The 24,146-nt window shown below is 48.9% G+C and overlaps 1 protein-coding gene across 1 annotated transcript in view; it reads right to left on the reverse strand.

Annotated features, from left to right (window-relative positions):
* The window catches only part of PTPRS (protein tyrosine phosphatase receptor type S), a 257,496-nt gene that overhangs the window by 20,549 nt on the left and 212,801 nt on the right, over positions 1 to 24,146 (reverse strand). Inside the window, exons 24-29 of the mRNA XM_077332102.1 lie at positions 17,648 to 17,745; positions 13,112 to 13,235; positions 9,630 to 9,805; positions 7,118 to 7,237; positions 6,043 to 6,197; positions 1,704 to 1,989 (exon numbers count right to left, since the gene is read on the reverse strand). Coding sequence (XP_077188217.1) covers positions 1,704 to 1,989; positions 6,043 to 6,197; positions 7,118 to 7,237; positions 9,630 to 9,805; positions 13,112 to 13,235; positions 17,648 to 17,745 — 959 coding nt within the window. The remainder of the gene's footprint in view (positions 1 to 1,703; positions 1,990 to 6,042; positions 6,198 to 7,117; positions 7,238 to 9,629; positions 9,806 to 13,111; positions 13,236 to 17,647; positions 17,746 to 24,146) is intronic.

Genomic DNA, 24,146 nt, shown 5'->3' on the forward strand with positions numbered 1-24,146 from the left:
GGAGCCTTAGACTCCCTCCCTCCCTCCCTCCCAGCATCTTGTAAAGATGCTTTTATTCCAGAAGGCATTTGGACTGGTTTTGTGCAGTAGGAATTAAATGTTTGCCCCGCTGAGATTTATGAAGGAGCTAGGCTGCTGTTTTAAAAAAGGAAAAAGATGAGAAAAGGGGCTAGAAAATGAAAATGCTCCTTCCTCTGTTCTCTGCCCTTCTGAAAAAGCTCCATTGTCTGCCCCTGGAGGTGGTGGGACAGCTCAACCCTGCCTCCTTGGGTAGGAGGGACTTAAGAATAAACCCCGCATTTGGGTGCATATAGTTTAATAACTCTGCTCCTTTACATCCTCCTTGTGGCTTTAATTTTAGATACTGAAGCTTTAATGTGGCTCATTTTATTGCTGATTTCCGTCCCTGTTTCTTTTTTTACCGCACTGGTAGTCCACCTTTCAGAAAAGGAGAATAAAAAATACTCTAAATCTGTTCCATTTTTATTCCACCCTTCCTCCTGGGATCTTAACTGCTCTCTCTTTCCCACTTTATCCTCATGACAGTCCAAGGCAGGTGAAGATAAGAGAAATAGGCTGATCCAAGGCAACAAAGCAAACTTTATGACGGAGATGGAATTTGAATAGGGTTGCCAGCTCTGGGTTGGAAATACCTGGAGACTTTAGCAGTGGATCCTTTTGCACTTTCCCTCCTTATACTGTACTTTTATATGCTATTAAAGGCTTGTTGTTGTTGTACCTGGAGACTTTGGGGGTGGAGCTGGGAGTAGGTGGAATTTGGTGTGGGGAAGGACCTCAGTGGAATATAATGCTATGGAGTTCAGCCTCCAAAGCAACCATATTCTCCAGGGGAACTGATCTCTTTAGTCTGGAGATGAGCTATCTTTCTAGGGGATGCCCAGGTACCACCCAAGGCCTTGCATCCCTAGGTTCTGGTTATCACCTTTAAGGCCATACACGGTCTGGGCCCAGTATACCTGAGGGATCGCCTCTCTGCCTACACCCCTCAAAGAGCCTTACACTCTAGCACTTCTAACTTCCTGGTGATCCCTGGCTCCAGGGAAGCTTGCATGGCCTCAACCAGGGCCAGCGCTTTCTCCATCCTGGCACCCACCTGGTGGGACGAGCTCCCAGAGAAGATCAGGGTCCTGATGGAACTTGAAGAGTTCCGCAGGGCCTGCAAAAGGGAGCTCCTACACCAGGCATTTGGTTGAGGTCGACCTGAACCATCACTTCCCAAGGGCCCTCCTCCTGAGCCTCCCTCCTATGGCACCCATCATAATTTCGCCCAACCCACTGGGCTACCAGTATGAGTTAATTTAATGTTTCCCACATTTCTCTACTGTTCCATATTACTTGTTGTTTCACTTCATTCATTATTGTTAATCTAAGTTATCTGTATTGTTTCTGTTTTATGTGAACCGCCCTGAGCCTTCGGGGAGGGCAGCATATAAATATAATAAATAAATAAATACTCTAGTCTGATATTCTACAAAGTATACACCATGTCTATTAGCCACCCTGTGTCCCAGCAAACAAACCTCCACAGATTAAAGATATTCTGAAGTACCCGCCTACTCTTGACGCACTGGTTTGGGAGCTCTTTTTAAACCCAGTCTTGTGTCTTTGCACTGTTGACCCAGAGAAATGTTGCGCCAAGAGTGTTCCCATGGAGTAAGTTCCCTGGGTGAGAGGAAGCCTACCTTGAACTCTAGCTCCATGCCTGTGACGTGCTCCCCAACTTCGATCTGTGCCAACTTTTGGATGTAGCTGTACAGATTCCGAGCGGGCACTTCTGTGTTCCCGCAGGCGACGGCTTCTAGCAATGAGTCATGTATAAAGCTGTACTGGTCCTCCGTCTGAACCATGTAGTTCCTCTGTGACCTCATGAGCGTCACGTGTCCGTAAATGTCCACCGTCTTTTCATGCTTTATCCTCTCCAGCATGGCATCAATCACGATGAAGCAGCCTGTCCGGCCAACCCCCGCACTGTAACAACAAAAAGATAGCTCTTTTCCACTCCAGAAAGCATGAATTGGAATTCCGGGGTCCCCGTTGCCTGCATGATCTGCATACTCCAGCAATGCAACGTTTGAGGCCGGATTGGCACCTGGAAGACCAACCAACCTGGGCTTGAGCTTCGTTCTGCTGCTTCAGACCAAGGCAGCAACCCACCTGAATCAGACTTCACCTATGGCAGCATTAGGACCGGTCACAGAATCATTCCACCTTAATTCTAATAAAACTGTGACCAACCTCAGAAGCTGAAGTCTCTTATATTATTTGCCCCAGCCTTACTCCAGGGAACTCAGAGTGGCCTCCGAGGTCCTTCTTCTTCCATTTAATCCTTGCAACACCCCTGTAAGGTAGGCTATGTTGACAAATGTGCCCTAAAGAGGTGGGCATTCAAGCCTGAATCTCTCCATTCTGTGACCACTACACTGTACTGTCTCTCCAGGAATCCTACTTGCAGTTCTATAGGAACACTCTGTGTGTATATGTGTGTGTGTGTGTGTGTGTGTGTGTGAGAGAGAGAGAGAGAGACAGAGACAGAGACAGAGAGAAAGAGAGTCATTATTTGTGGAACTGCCTGTGGCTGGCAGCTACACAATACATTGCCTGTGACTAGTGTCAACATTTAAACTGTAAGTTCCTTGAGGCAGGACTCTTTCGAGCTTCTATCACACCGCAAATGGACGTGGTTGCTGACAAACTGTCAGAAAGGTTTATGTTTCAGAAGAAACTCCAGTCTTGATTCACAGAAGTCTGCTGATGAACAGGCAGAAAGAACACACATGGACCCCAGGCAGGAGAGATGTTCTGTAACGGACGGCTTGTGCCCAAAACACACCTTGGAAGGTGCCCCCAGCTGCAGATCTCACCACCTGACTCATAGGATGAGGTGTCCTTTCTTGGACAAAGGGCCTTGCTGTTAACTAAGGTACCTGGAGGGGAGGGGAATGGGGGAATTTGTAAGTCATGCTGAATGTTGGGGGGTCAACAATTGAAAGATGTTCAAAAGCCAAGAAAAAACACCCTTTTGTATCACCATTCAGAGGCCTAGATATTTGTCTATAGCAGCACCTGCAAGACTAACCACATTTGTGACAGGGGAGAAGCATTTGGGAGTCCCTGCTCACTTCTTCAGATAGATCCAGATGGGTGACCCTGTTTGTCTGCCTGGAGCAGGAGGAAAGAGGCAGAGTCCAGGAGCACCTGCAAGACTAACAGCATTTGTGGCAGGAAAGGAGGTTTCAGGAATTCCTGCTCACTTCTTCATCCCAGGATTCCTGCTCAGTTCTTCATCCCAGGATTCCTGCTCACTTCTTCATCCCCGTACACGAGCCCAGGAGCACCTTGAAGGCTAACAAAATCTGCGGCAGCTTTTGTGAGTCACTGCTTACTTCTTCAAATACTTTTTTAGGTATCTGAAGAAGTGAGCAGTGACTCAGGAAAACTCATCCTCTGCCAGAAATTGGGTTAGTCTTTAAGGTACTCCCGGACTCGTGCTCTTTTCTCTTGCTACAGACAGACTAAAACTGAACTATACATGGAAATAACCAAAATCAAAATCTGAATCAAGCCTGTGAGACCAGTTCCCCCTTGGACTGTCAATCAAGTACTTAAATATAAACAACAACAACAAAAGTCTGTGAACATGACAATTCTGAGCACCTCACATGATCTGCAACCAAGTTTTATTCTCTTCAGTATTCTCTGATTCTGACTCTGTGAAGGCTCAAGGGGGTGGCAGGTTACAGTGGATGAGCGATAGGCTTGTGAGTGTCCTGCATAGTGCAGGGGGTTGGACTAGATGACCCAGGAGGTCCCTTCCAACTCTAGGATTCTATGATTCTGTGATTTTTCACTATCCATCTTCATAAAACAATGGAAGTCGTAACCAAAAGTGCTTACACAGCATGCCCAGTGTTCAAAGCACTTCAAGTAACTCTTTCAAGTGTAAGGCAGGCTAGATTCTGTGCACGGACTGAAGCTGGGGGAAATATAATGTTATCTGTGGTCTGGGAATTTTTATCTGGCTCCAGTCTCCCTTCAGTCACAACCACATAGTCTTGTTACAAGGACACAAATCCTGTGAATCAAAATGACATACTTCCAGGCATAAAATCGGCTCAAATCTGTCTCAGTCTTGGTATCTGCACAGCAGCCAATGATGAGAGTATTTCCTATGTGGCTCCTGAGCATCCATCCAGCCTCTTAAGGGCTGTAAACTGAAGTTGTGTTTGAGGGCCTGTTGAGAGCATGGACATTTGCGCTCAGTGGCTGGTTATCACTCTTGTGTGGTCTGCGCATGCCATGCAGGAACATGCCTGGCAAATGCGTCAGTGTGTTGATCATGATGGGTAACCTACACGCTTGACATTTTGGAGGTCATGAATTCATAGGTTCCTCATACTGAGAAGAAGAAGAGCTGTTTTTATGCTCTGCTTTTCACTGCCCGAAGGAGTCTCAAAGCGGCTTACAATTGCCTTCCTCACCACAGACACCTTGTGAGGGAGGTAAGGCTGAGAGAGCTCTGACAGGACTGCTCTGTGAAAACAGAACTGTGACTGGCTCAAGGTCACCCAGCTGACTGTGGGGGAGGAGCAGGGATTCGAACCCAGCTCGCCAGATTAGGAGCTGCTGCTCTTAACCACGACACCAAGCTGGCTCTAGAAGTTTCTAATGACCACAGTGCAATGGAAGCCAGAGGCCTTTCCTTTGGGACTAATGGACAGACAGCGGGAAGAAAGTAATGGAGCTTCGTTTTTATACAAAACAATGTCAGCTCGATGACTTTATGCTCAGAAACGGAAAGGTCCGATGTGGAGCGTCGGGGTCTATCCCTGGGTGTAAACTGCACGGAGCATTTATTCCAACCCCAAATCGATTCAGTCCCTGCCCTCTACACAGAATGTGATTTCTGTTTGGATTTTGGGCGATTTAAATTTTTCTTTTGCAGCAAAAAGGATTGATCCAACCTTTATTGTGCGATATTTTAGAGTGCTTTTAATCCTGAATATATTCAGAATATTGCATTGTTTTGAATCTGGGATCTCCTCCGTGGTAGAGGACCCGTGATTGGCTACAGGTGCTCATGTGACAAGCCTGCCTTAAAGGAGAAGCCCCTAAGTTCTCTAAGTTCTTAGGAGAAGCCCCTAAGTTCTGTCGGCCTTGGATTTTTTTTTGTGCTTTCTTCGTTTCCCCCCCCTTCAAGAAAAGAAAGGATTTTTTCCTCCCTCCTCTGACTTCTTGGATCCTCTCCCCCCTTCAAGAAAACAAAGAAAGAGTCTCCATTTGACCCCCCCCCTTCTGAGCCTCCCTAACCACGTGCAGAAGACTTTCCTATTTCAATGGGGAGGGGGGGGGGGAAGAGGAAGACTCGAGTTCAAAGTGATCTGAATTCAACAGGATTGACAATGGAATAAAAAAAGTAAGTGCAGACTCTGCCCTGGAGTCCATCATTAACTTACTTATGGTCCACTGACCGGTGAAGTCCAACACACCAATAGAGATCATGTGGCACAGATTATTATTATTATTATTATTATTATTATTATTATTATTATTATTATTATTATTATTATTATTATTCGATTTATTATTATTAATAATCCATGGGGTTCTGTTCTGAGGCAGACACAAGTTGGGTACCTTTTTTTCTGACGTACATGAGATACACTCTCAACGCCAAATTATATAATAGCGACTAGTGGTGAGCCTAGGCATATGCCATAGGAGGTGGTCTCCAAAAAGTCTAAAATTTACATATATTGGTTGGAGCCATAATTTACAGATCCCATTCAACCACTCAGCTGCACTTTATAATGAGTTTAGAATAAATATTTTACATAGAGTGTATTATCACAGTTCTGACCACTGAGGAAAACCCAGTAGGGTCGAAACACGTTTGGTCTTTTGTGCTGTTAGCTCTGTATAGTTTTTATGGAGTTTTTATTCTGTTTTTAATTGCGCACTATAATAAATAAATCAACATTTCTTACATTGCTTTATTGTACAGCTCAGCTTCTGAGTTCCTACCTGCAGTGTGCCACGATGGGACCTGCGTCAGGAGGGTTGCAGGTTTTCACTCTTCTGAGGAAGGCCAGGAAGGGGGTCGGGTACTCAGGGACACCGTGATCCGGCCAGGCCGTGAACTGGAACTGGCGGACCTCACGCTTCTCGCTGGAGCCGTTCTGCAGGAAACAGCACAGCACAGAAGAGGTCACAAGAGAACAACAGCGCAATGACTAGTGCAGAGGCCAGGGTGTGCAGAGGCCAGGGTATGCAGGTCAAATGGCTCATAGAACTCAGGCGAGCCAGATTCTGGAAGAAGAGGCGAGAGAGACACAGGAGGCTCTGTCCTTCCTCCCTGAGCCACCCAGTTCTCTTCAAATTGTACAGCAGGACTAGAGGGACGGCCAAGCAGGGATGTTGTGCATGTCCCTATGTCACTGTCAAGCTTCAAAAGGGGAGTTTGGCTTTGGTGCTGCCTGTGGGCCTTCAAGCATTACGCCAGCACAGCAGGACACTGCCACAGCAGTATAAAGAGTCCCCATGATGATGGGCAAAAACATTCATCCATCTGGCTCTTAACATGGGTAAAATCCCAGTGTTACCAATTTCTCTTTGCTGAAGTCAGGAGGGGCAGCGTAACTCCAGTCCAGTCAGCAGAGTGCCTCTCTACAGGGGCCTCAAGCCTCCTGAGAGGGCCTCGGCTCAGTTGGACAGCATTTGCTTGGCAGGTTCAATCCTGGCATCGCCAGCTAAAAAGTGTAAAGACTCCACCTGAGCGGTTCGACTAGATGACCCTGGAGGCCCCTTCCAACAATTTGATTCTATGAGATCTTGGAGTACAGCTGCCAGTCTGAGCAGACAATACTGACTAGGCATGTACAAGCAAAAAAAAAATTGTACCATTTTGGATTTGGCCTGGAACTATACGAATGCCCCTTGTACAAATTGTACGAATACCCTTTCACGAGTTTGGGTTTTTCGGGGGGCACATGCTATCTCCCCTTCTCAGGCAGCAGAGAGCCTCTCCACTGCCTGAGAAGGTGGGGAAGAGAGCCCCCGCCAAACAGCTGATCATGTGGCACAGATTGGCCCCTCTTACCTTGTGAAGTGAGAATGTCCGGACGCAGAATGTGGCCAACTCAATGGTATCTAGCAAGGTCACTTGGATCATGCCATATGTCTCGGTGCCCCGGCCTGGCCAGTACTGGTCACACTTTATCTGGAAGATCAACGCATAGGATCAGGACATGGGTCCACTTCTCAAGGGAAAAGAAAGAGCAAGAATTCGGCTCATTCCACCCCACCTGAGCAAACCAGAGCAAACAATGAGCAGCGTGTCAAGGTCTTCCTTGAGGGATCACAATCAGGGCTATGGCTATCTTAGTTTAAAAGAACAGGCATCATGAAAACATGGAGTCTGCACGCCAAGCAGACTGTATTTTATGACGTTTGCTATTTATTTAATTTATTTAATTTCTGTCCCGCCACTTTCTGTAGACTCATGGCAGATTACCTAAAAACAAATAAAATCCCAATAAAACCGATCAGGGCTCCCCTTAAAACAAACCCAAGAAGGAGGCATAATCCCGCGACTACACATCCTCATCCTTAGCCAGCACCGCATGATGGGCTCACAGGGTGTTAAGCGTTATATGGAGGAGGGCTCCCCATTCTTCCTGACCCTGGCCTCAACTAAAGACCTGGTGGAAGAGCTCTGCTTTACAGGCCCTGCGGAACATAGGCAGCTCCGTCAGGGTCCTCAGCTCTTCCTGGAGCTCATTCCACCAGGTCGGGGCAAGGACTGAAAAGGCCCTGGCCCAGGTCAAGGCCAGGCATGCTTCCTTAGGGCCAGGGACCACGATCAGATTAGCACCCACAGAGTGAAGAGCCCTGCAGGGGCATAAGGAGATAAGTGGTCCCTCAGAAAGGCAGGGCCCAAGCCACCGATGGCCTTAAAGGTTAATACGAGCACCTTGAATCTGATCCGGGCTACGACTGGTAACCAATGCAGCTGCCTCAGCACAGGCCCTCCAAGGTGTACCTGTGAGGACTCTAGCGGCTGCATTTCGTACCAGCTCCGATTTCCGGGTCAAAGACAAGGGTAGGTCCGCGTAGAGCGAGTTACAGAAGTCTAGAGGTGACCGTTGCATGGATCACTGTAGCCAGACAGTCCGGAGGCAAGTAGGACACTAGTAGCCTCGTCTGGTGAAGATGGTAAAACCCTGTGTGGGCTACACCTATAACCTGGGCCTCCATTGAAAGGGAGGCATCTAGGACCACTCCCAAATTCCTGGCAGAGGGAGCGGTGTTGAGCTGTACTCCAGCCAAGGTGGGTAGATATGCTTCCTGCCCCACTGCCTTTCTTCCCGGCCACAGAACCTCCATCTTGGAGGGGTTGAATTTTAGGCAACTCTGCTCCAACCACCCAGCGACCACTTCCAAACATCTGGCAAATGTATCCGGGGGGGGGGGAGTCCAGGTGGTCATCCATGAGGAGATAGAGTTGGGTGTCATCTGAATATTGAAGACAACCCAACCTGTAAGTCTGAACCAGTTGTGCCAGATGGCACATAAAGATGTTGCATAGATTGGGGGAGAGTACTGCCCCCTGTGGGACTCTACATGGGAGTCAATAGGGGTGCGATAGATCTGTTTCCCCACAGCCACCCTCTGTGTCTGGTTCCAGTGAAAGGAGCACAGCCATTGAAGGGCTGTCCCCTGAATCTCATCCCCAGCAAGGCGGTGAGCCAATAACTCAAGGTCGACCACGTCAAACACAGCAACACAAGTATGGCTGACCTACCCTATCCAACTGGTGCTGGGGATCAGCCATCAGGGCGACCAGCACCGTCTCCACCCCGTGGTCAGGGTGGAAGCCCGACTGGTATAATTTTGCATAATTTATTCAGGTATTGTTAGTCAAGGGAGTGGTTACGTCCAACTCTTTAAGCCCTGTAGGAGTGGAAAAGAGCCAGAGTCCAGGAACCCTTTTTAGCAGGGAAGTTTTCCCGAGTCATTGCTCACTTTTTCAGATAGATCAGAATGGATGGACAGTAGAAAAGAGACACAGTCCAGCAGCTCCTTCAAGACTAACACAATTTGTGGTAGGGTAGACCTTTTGGTGAGTTACTGCTCATTTCAGCTCCAACTAGAATATGAGTCCTCCTGTCCTTATGGCATGGAGTGATTTCAGATGACAATAGAGTGTGATTGGGTGTGAGATGCAGAGATGTCAGAAATAAGCACTGGTAATGAGACAGGAAACCTAGGTCTCGATTCAGTCCAGGTGGAGGCATTATCCTGTACGTCCTTATCAGTTGCAATTCAGTGGCCTCTCTTTCTAGTCTCCCTTTTACACTGCTTTTAAAGAGGACTGCTACTCTTAGGTCAACAACTGACTGTCCTGAAAGGTTAAAAGATTAAGTCCTGATTAGTTTAAGCCCTAATCACGTCTGAGTTCCTGAGAGGTCACTATTTGCAATCAGATATTTGCTGTCCTGAGGACTTGCGGCCATCCTCCCCAAGTGTTCAGTCTTTGCCATGCAATCTTGATAACAGCCTCTGAACAAGACAGCCAACTACACCTCCTGGGCTGCATCCCCATCTCTCACCCGCGATTTCTCCTCCAACTTGGTCATCATCACGACTGTAGCGGAACGCTGCTCCCACACCATGCGCCAGAAGTCCCCGAAGGTCTCTGGCAGGGGCCCCTGCGTGGCGATGTAGGCGTTTTGCTTCCGGTAGCCATCAATGTAATTGGCATTAATGTAATCGCTGCCCACAATCCCTGCATCAGAGTGGCCAAAACAACCTGCATTAAATCAAAGTTACATGTGGTACAGTGTAGTGGTTACAGCACCAGACTTTTGTTAGAGATCAGAATTCAGATACCCTGAGTGGCCCTTGGGCCCATTGGTCTTGCTCAGCCTGGCCTACCTGACAGGGTTGCTATGAGGATAAGAACTCAGCCATATTATACAGGCAAAGAAGGGCAGAGCTGGGGCCTGCTTCCTGGGCAATAGGAAAGCTTTCAGGTGCTCCCTCTCTCAGAGCAGTGTCAGACATATGGGAAGACAGTGTGTAGCAAATGAGGCCTGGGGGCTCCCTTCTCCAAGGAGCACAGAGAACTAGATGCATCCAAGACAGTGGCTTAGTTTTTCAAGGCTGGTCTCAGCCCTTCTGAACGACATCCAGTTTGGAATGACGTCTTCTTTCAGGCAGCTGGGGAGAGTAAAGTTTTGCAGAGCTCTACAATTTGGTTCTGCAGTTCCGTTATCTGATCTGGATAGGTCAGGTTAGCCTGATTTCATCAGATACGGCAGGGGTAGTCAACCTGTGGTCCTCCAGATGTCCATGGACTACAATTCCCATGCATTTGCTGGCAGGGGCTCACGGGAATTGTAGGCCATGGACATCTGGAGGACCACAGGTTGACTACACCTGAGATATGGCAAGCAAAGCAGGGTAGGCCCTAGTCGTATTTAACTGGTCTTACTCTCACCTGGATGGCCCAGATGATCCTGATATGGGTGGCTCCTTGGATGGGAGACCACCCAGGAAGCAGAGCTGCTATTTTATGCATTAGGCTCTTTCCTGAAGGCTCATCTTTTGTGTAAGATACGTTGGTGACTAGGCAGGCAAAAGGTCTGAGAGGAAAGGGTGGATTCGCGTAATGCTAGCACAAGGGCATTTGCAGAGAAAGCCCTGTCCTTCCTTCTTCCTGACTTGTTATGGAGTAAGGGGGCTTCAGAGTCTCTCTGTAGTAGCCAGTTCAAGCCCTTTCCTGCTCAGCTTTCAAGAAGTAACTCTCCTGTCCAAAGTCAGCAAGCAGGTTGTAGGAAAGAGGGCAGATACATTTGTGGGGAGAAACGGGCCATTTTGATAGGGGACTGAGGCGACAATCAATCAGGCCTGCTCAGCATATTCCTTCTTTACCATTCCACATTTTCTCAAGTTGCTTATTGGGCACTGAATAGGGTTGCCGATTGAAAGCCGTGAAATTCCTGAAGATCTGGGGTGGAGGGAAGGAAGGGTGAGGTTTGAGGACCTCAGTGGGGCATAAAGTCCTAGAATCCACCCTTCAAAACAGCCAGTTTCTCTAGGAGAACCAATCTCCATAGTCTATAAATCAGTTGCAATTAGGGTTTTGCGCTGCGTTGTCCGAATCGGCTGCTCTGGGATGCCGCAGCCAGCGCCTCACCGCAAGGGGGGGGAGGGAGGGTGCACAGCCGCGCACCCTCCCTCCTCCCCCCCTGCGGTGAGGCGCTGGCTGCGGCATCCTGGAGCAGCCGATTTGAACGACGCGGCGCACAACCCTAGTTGTAATCCCGGAAGAGCCTCCCTTCTGAACCATAGTCAAAGGTTTGTGGGTTCCCCCCTCCCAGCATTCCCAGACAAATGAAATCACTGCATCTGCCCCAAGATCAGGGGAGCAACTGAAGGAGGGTTGGCATCCCTGAGTCACACTGACCCTGTGGGGCTTCTGACAAGAACTGTTGGGTAGGGGGCCTGAGAATATATTTTGCTCAAGTGTCTCCCTCCAAACTTGCTCTTGGAACATTCCTACAATGGAGTCACTCAGCATTCCAAGACCCTCCTATCCAAATGGTAGCAGAGGCAAATCCCCCCAGCATCAAAAGGTGAAAACAAAATCTGCCCTCCCTCCCAAACCCAGATTATCCATTGAATTTAGGTGTGGCAGCTCAGGGTTGGGAAGTTCCTGAGATTTTGGGGATACAGTCTGGGGTGAGGAGAGAACTCAGCAAATCCCCCCAGCATCAAAAGGTGAAAACAAAAACTGCCCTCCCTCCCAAACCCAGATTATCCATTGAATTTAGGTGTGGCAGCTCAAGGTTGGGAAGTTCCTGAGATTTTGGGGATACAGTCTGGGGTGTGGAGAGAACTCAGCACCCTGGAATAGCCATTTTATCCAGGGAAAATGCTCTATATAGACTGCAGATCTATATAGAATGTTGCAACTCTAGCTCTCCAGGCACTACCTGGAGGTTGGCAACCCTATCTGAAACACAGCTCCATCAACATGTCTCTCCCCCAAGCAGAAGTGGCCCTGCCATCTGACTTATGATGAATCTCTCGCTCCCCTTTGCTGAGGATCTCTGCCTTCTGCTAATTCAGGGAACAAAACCGACTGAGCATGAAACCGTTGACCTGACATACTTTTAAATGAAAGAAATGCTTTATTAGAGAAAAAAAGACCAAACACAACAGAGCTGTGCTGCATCATTAAAGCGAGTCATGGTTGCTAATTTCAAAGCTTTTTCACTCTCCCCAAAGAGATCACACTAAGGTTCCCCTTCTGTGGCCTACAGAGATTTTATCCACCGAGAAATCTGAGCTGGAATCCAGGCCAGGGCCCTTGATCCACCCGACTCTGGTTTGAACAATTCCTGGGGACTGGAGAGGTGGGATCTTGGGGAGGGTGAGTTAGGGGGGGGGGCTTAGTGGGGGCTCAAGGCCACAATTTCCCTCCTCCAGAACAGCCATTTCCTCCATGAGAACTGCCTTCTGTTGTCCAAAAATCTACCGTAATACTGGTAGATCTGCAGGCCTTACCTGGAGGCTGGATACGCTACATCTCAACCCACCTTAAGTGTAGCTAGAATGTGCCCGAAGCAGCAAGTCAGGGCGTGGCACTGGCAAATCAGGCAAGGGAATGGAGTGACAAGTGGGGCTGTGTGCGGTGACGTCCGAATCGGCCATTCCAGGAACGGCCGATTCGCACGCTGCCACGCACAACCCTAGTGGCAAGCCTGCCTGTGAAAAATGTTTTTTTTTTCAGTCCAGCCAGGACAACTCAAAGACTTTGCAGACAAAATCAACTGGGTAGGTTTCCACCAGGTGATCAGGTATGCTGTGCAGCAGACTGAATTTGGTCCCATGGACCTGTCCCAATAGTGGAGGCACCTTCCTTGGGGCCACTATGGCAGCCAACTCTCAAACTAAATGAATATGAGCAAAAAAACCAACACGGGATTACAGATTTTGAAAAATCCCATCCCCAAGAACCCTCCCACACACTTGCAGCCCCGTGCCATTTGACGTGTCTCTAGGAAGAGCCAGGAATGGTCCATACCTTCGATAGGCAGCAGAATGACCCGGGAGTGGTCGTAGGCGATCACGTTGGCATACCGGTTTTTGGGTTTGTTCACCTCTAAGTTGGAATGCTCCCAAGTGAACTGCTGACCAGGGTCAATGGACTAGAGGGAAGAATGAAGCAAATGTAATTGAGGAAGAATAAATGGTCTTTGTTAAACACTAGAGTGGCGCCGACAGACAATACTGGGAATGAAAAATTGGAGGGCTGACTCAATAGACAGCAAAGGAAATAGATTCGAAGCCTACTTTTAGCTGGAAAGGTCACAGCATAATGATGCACCACCTCCCTTGAATACACAACATCCCAGCATTGGTTGTCCATTGTGTTCCGGATCAGGTTCAGAGTTCTGGTGTTGACTTTTAAGGCCATCTGCGGGCCCCGTGGTCCCCGTGTGTCTGAGGGACTGCCTGTCTCCTTATGCCCCCCACAGGGACCTTTGCTCTGCAGGATTGAATCTGCTGGTGGTCCCCGGCCCATGGGAGGTGTGAAAGGGCCCTGACCTGGTGGAATGCGCTCCCGGAAGAGCTGAGGGCCCTGACGGAACTGACAGAGCTCTTCTGCCAGGCGTTTGGTTGAGGCCAGGCTGTGGAAAATCCTAGGTCCCTCCTCAGAAGGCCCTGGACATCTAGGGCCAGAGGAGTACTTCCTGAGGCCTGTAGGCAGTGAGTAGAGGGGTGGGCCATTTTGGTCCATTCTAGACTGGTGTGCTGGGAGGGGGTTTAGTAGGTTTTTATGCTGCTAGGGGATTGTTTTTATTTGTGTTTTATCAGGGTTTCTATTATAAACCGCCGTGAGCTGGCCTGTCCCAGGAGTGGTGGCCAAGAAATCAATCAAACAATCAAACAAACAAACTGGCAGGCCATTTTCTCTCCTGCTTCTGTCTGGGCAGCCAGGGAGGCCTCTTGGTGCATCTCTTGTGGGACCTGATGGTTCATGGCTGGTCTGCTTAAAATTATGTCCTGGCTGACGGGAGAATGGGACCCCTTGGCTCTCTGCTGCGCTTCAGTGAGCTGCTCATTTGGGTGGTTTCGGAAGGATGCTTCTGTCCAATCAGGGAGAGGCCAGAGCACAGCTGGATGGAATCTCTGGGCCCCCCCCCTCATTTCCAGGGGGTGGGACAAGCTCCCTGGGGATGGTTTCTTTAATAAACAACCAATGGGGAAAAACTTGAATTCTCTGTGAATCCCGTCGCTATTTTACTTTGTTTTCATCTATTTCTTTACTTCCTTTACACTCTCCCCAATGGGAACTCAAAGTGGATTACATCATTCCCCTCTCCTCTATTGCAGGGGTAGTCAACCTGTGGTCCTCCAGATGTCCATGGACTACAATTCCCATGAGCCCCTGCCAGCATTTGCAAATGCTGGCAGGGGCTCATGGGAATTGTAGTCCATGGACATCTGGAGGACCACAGATTGACTACCCCTGTTCTATTGGGACCTTGTGAGAGAGACTAAAAGGCAAGCAGGTGACCGGCTTGAGACTGGGGACTTGAACCTGTGTTTCCCACTACTCTGCAGAGGTATGTGTGTGCTTCTGATCCTCTTGGGAGGAGGGTAAGATGCATGCAGCCCCCTGCTTCAGGATGTGGGCAGCTGCTCAACACGAAACCCACCCACCCCTTTGGAATCTCCGGTCTGAACACACATTGCCCAGGGCCTTGAAAACCCTGGAATGGCAAGAAACTTCTGAACTGAAGTTCTCAGGCTGCTGCATTGTGCACTCTGCCCTGTGCTTACGGCCCTTTGTATACAAAATAGTTTTTAAAACGTGGAAAATAAACGGGTTCGATTTGGCAGTACTGTCCTGCTGGTGAAGGGGCTTTTCCTCTTGTGGGGGAGATGTCAAGATGGGCCACCTGCCCACACCTGTGCCCCTCGTATGTCAAAACCCAAGCAGGGAAGCTCAGTGTGGCCACGCTCAAGGACAGGAAGGAGGATCAGCACATCTGGGAAGAGTCCCCACCCCCAGCAGTGTTCAGCTGTTACAGATGTGCAATAAGTCAATTGCTCTCCTCTTTGATTGTGCAGAGTCCCAACTGGAATGGCGTCAGTGGTAGGGATGCCTGCTCTGGGTTGGGAAGCACTAGAGGAGAGCAGGGGTTGGGGATTGGAGGAACTTCAGTGGGGTATGATGCCACAGGGTCTGCCTTCCAAAGTGGACATTTTCTCCGGGTGACGTGAGCCCTCTTGCCTAGAGATCAGTTGTAATTGTGGGAAATCTCCAGCTACCACCCAGAGGCTGAGAACCCTGCTCTAGTCTGCCTGATGTTCCCCATGCCCATTGGAGCCCTGCCATCTGGACGGGGATCGGCAGACACGATGCACAGAGAGAGACACAGGCCAAGAACAACGCCCGCATTGTCTGCAGCACAGATCACTTGTCATCCGAAGTATGCAAACAAGAAAGTAAGTCATCAAAACAACCAAAGACTAAATTGCTGGGGAGCATCTGGTTTTGTTGCTACACGGCCTCAGTTATCTAATAATGACTGCATGCGGCCAAAACATTCTTGGAAACAGAATAGAGTTTGTTTGGATGGTGAGTATTAAAGACTCTGAAGACAAGAAATTTGTGCTTAACATTGTCCGCCTGTAGGGATTCCTTTGTAACCTGCAGGATTTATTGCGCCACACATTTCCCCCCCTTGTTTGCATACATGCTGAAATCTTTTACACCAAAGTAGACACACTGCTTTCCTGACGGCAGCCCCCTAGTCCAGGGGTAGTCAACCTGTGGTCCTCCAGATGTTCATGGATTACAATTCCCACGAGCCCCTGCCAGGCTCATGAGAATTGTAGTCCATAAACATCTGGAGGACCACAGGTTGACTACCCCTGCCCTAGCCTACTCTCAGGCCTGGGTTTTGCTCCCACAAACAAGAAAGTAGGGAAAAGGAACAGCAGCTTTGTTCCCCCGCACGCCACTCCCCCATGCTGAAACCCAAAATCACTCTGTGCTCCATGCCTTGACCCTGTGTCCTTCAAGAAACGCCCGCCAGGCCAGCCTGTGAGCAGCAGTGGAGCTGAGCTGGGCCAGAGCCTCCGTCTCCCTTGAAGCAGGGCTCCTTCCTGATGAAGAGGAATTTATAACCGTCGCCAAGCGCTTGTTCCCCGTCCATCTCTAATCTCACACTTCGTTCTATTCATTAAGGGTGTTTGTTTTAAACTCCAGAGCTGCAGCTTCAGAGGCGGCTGCCCCTGGAACTCCGCCAAAAGCACTTTCAGAAATTACATTATGCAGATTAGCTTCTGAGAAACGGGAGGGGGGGGGGAAGACAGAGGGCGTGCGTTTCATTTGCTCCTTGCCTGCTTGCCTGCCATGCCCAAATGCTGATATTGGCTAGAAAGACCCCAGCAGAGCTGAGAATCTCTTCCCATCGTCTTCCCGGTGATTAGCAATTCATACAGTCAAAGCTGGCTGCCAGAAAGACGTGGCTGGTTATTTTTGCACTGAGATGCTTAAATCGAGCCACCTGCACCCTTCTCCCCAAACACGCACCATTGGGAAGGCTGGTTCTCAGCTCCCCTCCCCTGCCAATTGACCTTTAGGCTTCCCTGCGCTGATCACACCCTCAGCTGGCCAGATTCCCAGGGGTGGATTGGGAGGTATTAATTGCCCCGGAAGGTGGCCAGGTCCTCTCCCACCACCTTCAGTCCCTTCAGTGACAAACAGCTCAGGAGCCAATCGGAAAGAAAGGGAGAGTCACTGTGGTCCTCTTACTGGGCAGGCAATGCCTGGGCGCTGTTTTGCCCGTCCTTCTTGCAGGATGAGCTGTGCCTGGGTCAGCAGGACAAAGCCATGTGTCATGGGATGCCGCCTCATCAGCCACGTGGCAGCCACTGGCTCCAGGGCAGCAGCCACCAGGATGGCCAATTCTTCCCCAACCTCCCCCTCTGTGTGAGTTCTTCCCCCGCTTAAACTAAGTAGCTAAGTAGTTCTGGCAATTATCAACATCCCACAAATAATTTCCTTCACCTCTGTAATTAGAGTAATTTGAAAAAAAAATACTTTGATTAAGTCATGGCATTTCACATTTCTTTCTCATCTGCTGGCAGACGCTCTTTCTTTGTAATGGGTGACAACAATGGCCTCCTACTTTTCAAGAATTAGTCATTTAATGGCTGTCAAGGCCTCTGTCTTTTTCAAAGGTTTCTGGAAGAACAAATGCACTTCTGTTACTGAGGTAAATGCATTGAGTTCCAGTATAAAATCAATCCGATTTCTACCCAAATGGGGTGCTAAAACCAGACATACCCATGACATGTGTGTTGGTCAACCCCAGCCAATCAAGGGTCGTTAGAATTTAAGGGTTTTCCAAGGTTCCTTGAAAGGGTCACTCCTTTTTGGGTCGTCATTATGCTGTGCATTTTCTCTCACATAGGAGATGTAACAGAGAGGGGAGAACCTGACACCCCATCAAGGATGTTCTTTCCAACATGTTGGTTTGCCCTCAACCAGTTCTGCACTGTGGCCTCCATGACTTCCCCGAAAACCTTTGGATTTCCATACCTCATACTCCTGAGAGAGCTTCAGGTTGTCGTTGGCTTTGAGATGCTCTGTATGATCGGCCAGTTCTGAAATGGGGATGGGTGGATGGCTGAGCATACCTGGAAGAGGGAGAAGGGAAAGGGGCGGGGAAGCAAAACAGCTCCTTCAGTTGAAGACCAAGAGTGTTGCAAGCAACAAACAGTTTCACAATGTGAATAGAAAACAACTGCAATGGAAGGACGGCCAGAAAGGGAGGGAAGAGAGACTGAGGGCTTGAAATTGCGTCCTGGGAACTCAAAGGTAAATGAAGAGTTCTCCCCTTGATGGCCCCTTTACCGAAAATATGAATTTCATCTGGAAAAAAAAAAGGGGGAAATAAAAAAAGATAGATTCTGACAGCAGACACTTGCTAGCAGTTCCAACAGTGAAGTTAAGGGGGGAGGAGCCAAACAAGCAAACGGCAAAAGAAACAGATGGTGGCAAAATGTACAATCTGAAGAGGAACCAAAGCGTCAGCGTGTGGGGAACAACCCCCCCTCCCCGATAATAAAAACATCCCAAAATGGGAAAGAAACAACCACCTCACAGACACACGGACATTAAAAAAGAAAGAGGGGTATGAATTGAGCAGGCCGATGGCAGAAGGGGAGTCTGACGTACGCAGGTGAGGAAAAATATGCAAAAGCGCTGTGGAGGTTTTTTCAAAAGTTTCCGCAAGGTTCACTGGACCCCCACACCTCTCGTGTGGTGGATTGGGGCAAAGCTGGTTTGTGACACATGAGCCACAGGGAAGTGGCCTCTTATTACTAGAGCATGCAAAGGAGAATTTCCTACCCAATGATAATTTGGTGGCGTGCTATTGGATTTCTACTGAGAATTTCATTTTCTTTTGGAACAAATCTCATCTTACGCCTTTCAAAAGCATTAGGAGCAGCCCCACTCCCCGCTTTCCCTTCGACAGTCATACACAGATCGGTCTCATGAAAGGGCCCAAATTTCCTAAAATCAGAAATTCCCACCCACCTGAAAATGGCTCCCCCCCCCGGTTAGATGTGAGCATTTCATAGTTGGGGGGGAGAGGGAGCAGAAATCTGCCTGTTCCAACTCCTGCAGTGCAAAAACAGGCTGTATGAGTCTGGCTACGAAAGAAGACAGCCACGCGTATTCCGAAGATGCTGGTCTTCACCCTCTAATTCAGGGGTAGTTAAACTGTGGCCCTCCAGATGTCCACGGACTACAATTCCCATGAGCCCCTGCCAGCAGGGGCTCATGGGAATTGTAGTCCATGGACATCTGGAGGGCCACAGTTTGACTACCACTTGCCTTGAGATTTTAAAGGACAGTAGAATACTTTTGGTCACGTGCCTTCCACGGAGAAAACAGCTCTGATAGTTTGCTCCTTTTTGGCACAGGCAAGGCAGCAGAAGGGAAAGCACAGATCTCTCCATGCCCAGGATCTGCAGCAGTCCTTGGTGCTCTCGTCTCCCCGTCAACTCCCAGCACGGCCTCGTCTCCCTCCAGAATGCACTCTGCCCTTTCCTGATGTCAAGTGACAAGTTAATTGCTTTTGAATGCCACGGTTCAGGTCTGGTAACAGAGTGGTTCCCCCTGAACGTGAGCAATCGCACTCTATCTTCACACCTCTTAAGATTTCGAGCAGGGCAACATAACCAGGAGGAACAGCCACCAAACAGATGTAACCCCCTCCTCTCTCAGAATTCCCCATTACTCCTGTCCTCATCAGGTCTGACAGCTAAAACTGACTTGCCAGAAGCGACTGCCGCTTCTCTATAGCACTTTGTAGCTATTCTCCTCCCAATCAGTTTTACAATGGGTGTGTGTGTGTGTGTGTGTGTGTAGGAGGAGGAACCACAATGCCCGTCTCGCTGAGAGGCATTTGAACATTATTACGGGAGCTGGCTGACGTCTGGAGGTGCGGGGTCAGATTGGAGGGGGGCCTGAAATGTCAAAGGGGAATGAAATAGCATTAAAAACAAAACATTTTCCACACTGCCCTTAGATTTGTAGCAGAAACAACCACGGGGACATGCAGACAGGGAGTCGGGATCACCGGGGAAATGTCTGCACGACAACTTAAGCTGATTGACTGTGGCACAAACTGACTGTTCTGGAAAAAAAAAATGGGGCATTGGCTGCAAAACAACGCCATAAATCAGTCGCAGCTCAGCCCTATGAAATGCATGCTTACTTTGAAGCAAGCTCTACTGATTGGCGTGCTCCCAAATGAGAATGGTAAGACCGCTGGTTTAGAGACATTCTGCAGCGGCAGAATTCTGGGACTGCCGGCGATGAGGGCATGTCTCATATTCGTCGGTGCTCCTCCATATTAAAAGCTTCTTGTATGTAGCCAACTAGCAAAGCTAGAAGAGTGCAATGCTAACATTTGCATATGACATGGTGTACAGTTACAGACAGGGCTTCTTCCCCCATTAAACCCTGGGAGTTTTAGTTCTGCAAAAGGCCTGGGGACCACCACCAGCAAATTCATAGAATCATAAAATCATAGAATCCTAGAGTTGGAAGGGACCTCCTGGGTCATCTAGTCCAACCCCCTGCACTGTGCAGGACACTCACATCCCTATCGCTCATCCCCTGTCACCTGCCAGCCCTTTGCCTTCACAGAATCAGCCTCTCTGTCAGATGGCTCTCTAGCCTCTGTTTAAAATTTTTCATTCCTGCCATTCTTGCCAATCCCCGGGTCCCTTTGGAGGGAAGCCATGAACATTTAAACTGCTTTAAAAACATTTGCGCCCAAGGCTTAGTTGCAATGCTTAGTTGTCCTTTAGGAAGGGATGTGGCTCAGTGGCAGAACATCTTCCTGGCATGGTGAAGTTCCCAGGTTCGATCTTGGGCCATGCCAGCTAAAAAGATCAGGTGGCAAGTAATGGGCAACACCCCCTCCCAAGACCCTGGAGAGCTGCTGCCAGTCTGAGAAATGATCCTGATTTTCATTTGTTCATGCAGAAGAAGAAGAAGAGTTGGTTCTTATATGCCGCTTTTCCCTACCCGAAGGAGGCTCAAAGAGGCTTACAGTCACCTTCCCTTTCCTCTCCCCACAACAGGCACCCTGTGGGGTGGGTGAGGCTGAGAGAGCCCTGACATCACTGCTCGGTCAGAACAGTTTTCTCAGTGCTGTGATGAGCCCAAGGTCACCCAGCTGGCTGCATGTGGGGGAGTGCAGAATCGAACCCGGCATGCCAGATTAGAAGTCCGCACTCCTAACCACTACACCAAACTGGATCTCATCACATTCAGCGATGGTTGGTAAGAATATTTCTGGGTGTTTGTATCCTTAAAAGACCACACTCCACCAGCTCTGCCCACGAAACTTGAGTTGGCAGATGCTGTGCTTCCCTCCCCAGCAGCCTTTTGAGAAACCACCACAGTGCCCCGGGGATGGCGGAAGGACTGGAGGGGAGCCATGGAGGATTTTGAGCCCCACTGGGTATTATGGGATTAAAAGTAGCAGCAAGCAGGGGCAGCTTGGTCAGAAAATAACCCGGAGACTCGGCACAGAGATGGCAAAAGCTTAGCACAGCATCTACCAGTTTTACAGCGTGCTTTTGCAAAGGATGATTGCAACCCAAATTGCAAAAACCAACAAGGAAAAGATACCTCACCGGCAGCTGAGAAAGAAGGTGCTTAGCCCCTGTTGGGACGGGGGGAAAGCCCTGCTGAGAGGCTGCCATGGAGCATACAGGAAGATGGCAGATGGGAGCCAGAATTGGTATTCTGAAGACCCTTGCAAAGGCTGACCCCTGACAAAGGCACACAGACAGATCTAGGCCTGGAAAATACTCCGAAGCTGGCAACTCAGTGCCTCTCCTCCCTTTGCCCTTCACACAATGGAAAAGAAAGCACGGAAGAATTGAGCGGGAGCATCGAATGAGATCAAGTGGCAGGCAAAAAATTAAAACAAACAAAAATGAAGCTTTGGGGCTCATGAGCGCGTCGCAACGAGCCACCCCCAAGCCACAAAACTGACATTGTATGAGCAGTAAATCATACAGAGAAACAGCAGACAGTCGGCTCCGCGGGTTGGCACTGCAAGGAGGTTGTTTGCTGCTTCCCTGCATGAATGAGCGCATCAGCCTTCTCTTCCAGCCGTTGTCTGCTGGGGCCTCAGTGCTGACTGAACCGTGCCATTCTCCTGAGGCAGGACAGCAGTCCAGTCACCCTCTCCGAAGGACTCCTTATCACATCTCTGCGTGAGTCAGTGATCTGCTTTCACTTCCTTCCATCTCATGCAGAAACTGGGGCGAAAGAGGGCCCTCCCTTCCTGAATATGAATAACCAAATATTTTTTCTCTGTGTCGGAATAACACATTCCCCCTCAATGTTTTTTCTTTTTTTGGGGGGGGGAGAGCAAGTTGTGGGCTGGCCTGCCCCTTTTCAACCCACCCCCCTCCCCGACATCAAAGCAGCTTTCCTGCCAAATCTAGTTTCCAAGCAAGGCCACATTTTCTGGCTTTGGAACGTAAGAGATCTTAGCAGAGACCATTCTCATCTAGCGTTTCAAATCCCTTGAAATCTCCTTAATCTTGTTATTGCAAAGGACTCAAGCTTTCTCCCTCTCCCCCCCCCCGCCCCCCTCCCCCTCCCGGGCTGGATCATTCAACAGACAAAATCACCCAAGCATCTGTTGAGCGGGCTGGCGCAATCATGAAACCGCCATTTGACGGGAGGTGGGTGCTTGGGTGCTCTGCTGCGGAGTTCCAGCACCAGTCCCCAAAAAGAGGAGAAAAGGACTTCACCCCAAATGAATCAAGAACCCCCAGTTAAAGAGAGATAGACGTGCAGCCAACTATTATAAACACGATGTGCAGACCATTTTAAATGTTCAATATATGACCACACGTTTCGGCATATTAGCCTTCTCCAGTAGTCAGGCATACATAAGCATGCACTGATGAGAAAATATAATCGCTCCAGATATATGAGAACTACTGGGAAATAACGAGAAAGACCCAGTAGAGCTTGCAATCTTACACAATGTATCTCAAGAAAATCAGAGCCCAGTAATAGCACCTTTAAGACCAACCAAGATTTATTCAGGACGTGAGCTTTCGAGTGCAAGCACTCTTCATCTTGAATAAATCTTTGTTGGTCCTAAAGGTGCTACTGGACTCTGATTTTATTGTGCTACTTCAGACCAACACGGTGACCCATTTTAATGTATCTCGAGGATAGGTTGAGATTACAGAGGCCTCTTTATCTATAACAGTAGGCCCTGGTTCAATGTAGTCGTCGTCTTCGTAGTCATAACAGCTGTTTTTTTGTACCCACTTTTTGCTAGCCAAAGAGGTTTCAAATTGGCCTACCCTTCCTTCTCCCCACGATAGGTACCCTGTGAGGCTGAGACAGCGGAGTCTGGTCCCAGGTCATGTGCAGAGTTCTCCAGATTAGATCCCTTGGCTCTTATCCACTGCACCAAGCTAGTGAATTCTCTATGCACCTTCCTTGCAGGATCCAGATCAATACATGTTACTGGATATTTTCATTGTCTGACGATACTACAGGTTTGGAGCCAATGGATTTTAAAGTCTGTGCGGGCGAACGGATGCCTGGCCACTGAAGAAAGCCATTGCGCTGAAATGCATTTGATACAGGTAATTTGGTCCTAGTTTAAGATTTTAATAATTGATTTTGGGTTCAGGTTTTACGGTGTTTTTAACTTTCTTTCAAGCAGACAGCCCATGGTGGCCTGAAACAGCGGAACACAGTTTGTGTCCAATGGCACCTTTAAGACCAACAAAGTTTCCTTCAAGATGTAAGCTTTCATGTGCAAGCACAATGAAATGGAAATTACCAGACCACATAGATAAGGAGAAAGTCCGTCATGGATTAGTCGGTCATGTTGGTCAACAGGGATATTGGTTCCTTATCTCACTACAGATGCCAACCATCCCCCAGAAGGACCATACATTCTCCTCCTTTTATTTTATGCCTTATTTGGGAGGGCTAACATAATTGAATAGTAAATGTAATGTATCATAATTTATAGTAAGATGCAAGGTAATTGAGAATGGGAGATTGAAATTTAATTCTCAGTTCTAAGGACAGAACTATCCATGTCTGCAGTTCAACCCTACAAAGATGGAGGTCCTGTGGCTGGGCAGGAAGGGACCATGTGAGGAAACGCCTCTGCCCACTCTGGATGGTGTACAGCAGTGGTCCCCAACATTTTTATCACTGGGGACCACTCAACGCCGGAGACCGCTCACCGGGGACCACTCAACGCCTTTTACTGAGGCCCGGTGGGGGGGGGGTAGTTTACTCCTCTACTCTCAACCACTGCCCTAACGCTCTCTGATCGCTATGGTAATGTTTAAACATCCCTTCAAAATAAGATACAGACACACCACAACAATGAAGTGTGTTGTAAAGGGCTGGGGGGGATGAAGTAAAGGGCCGGGGGGGGGGGGGAGAAGGCGTCCTTCGGGGCCCACCTCCAATTAGTCGAAGGACCACATGTGGTCCGCCGCCCACAGGTTGGGGA

The sequence above is a fragment of the Paroedura picta genome, chromosome 4 (assembly GCF_049243985.1).
Source record: "Paroedura picta isolate Pp20150507F chromosome 4, Ppicta_v3.0, whole genome shotgun sequence".
Classification (NCBI taxonomy): domain Eukaryota; kingdom Metazoa; phylum Chordata; class Lepidosauria; order Squamata; family Gekkonidae; genus Paroedura; species Paroedura picta.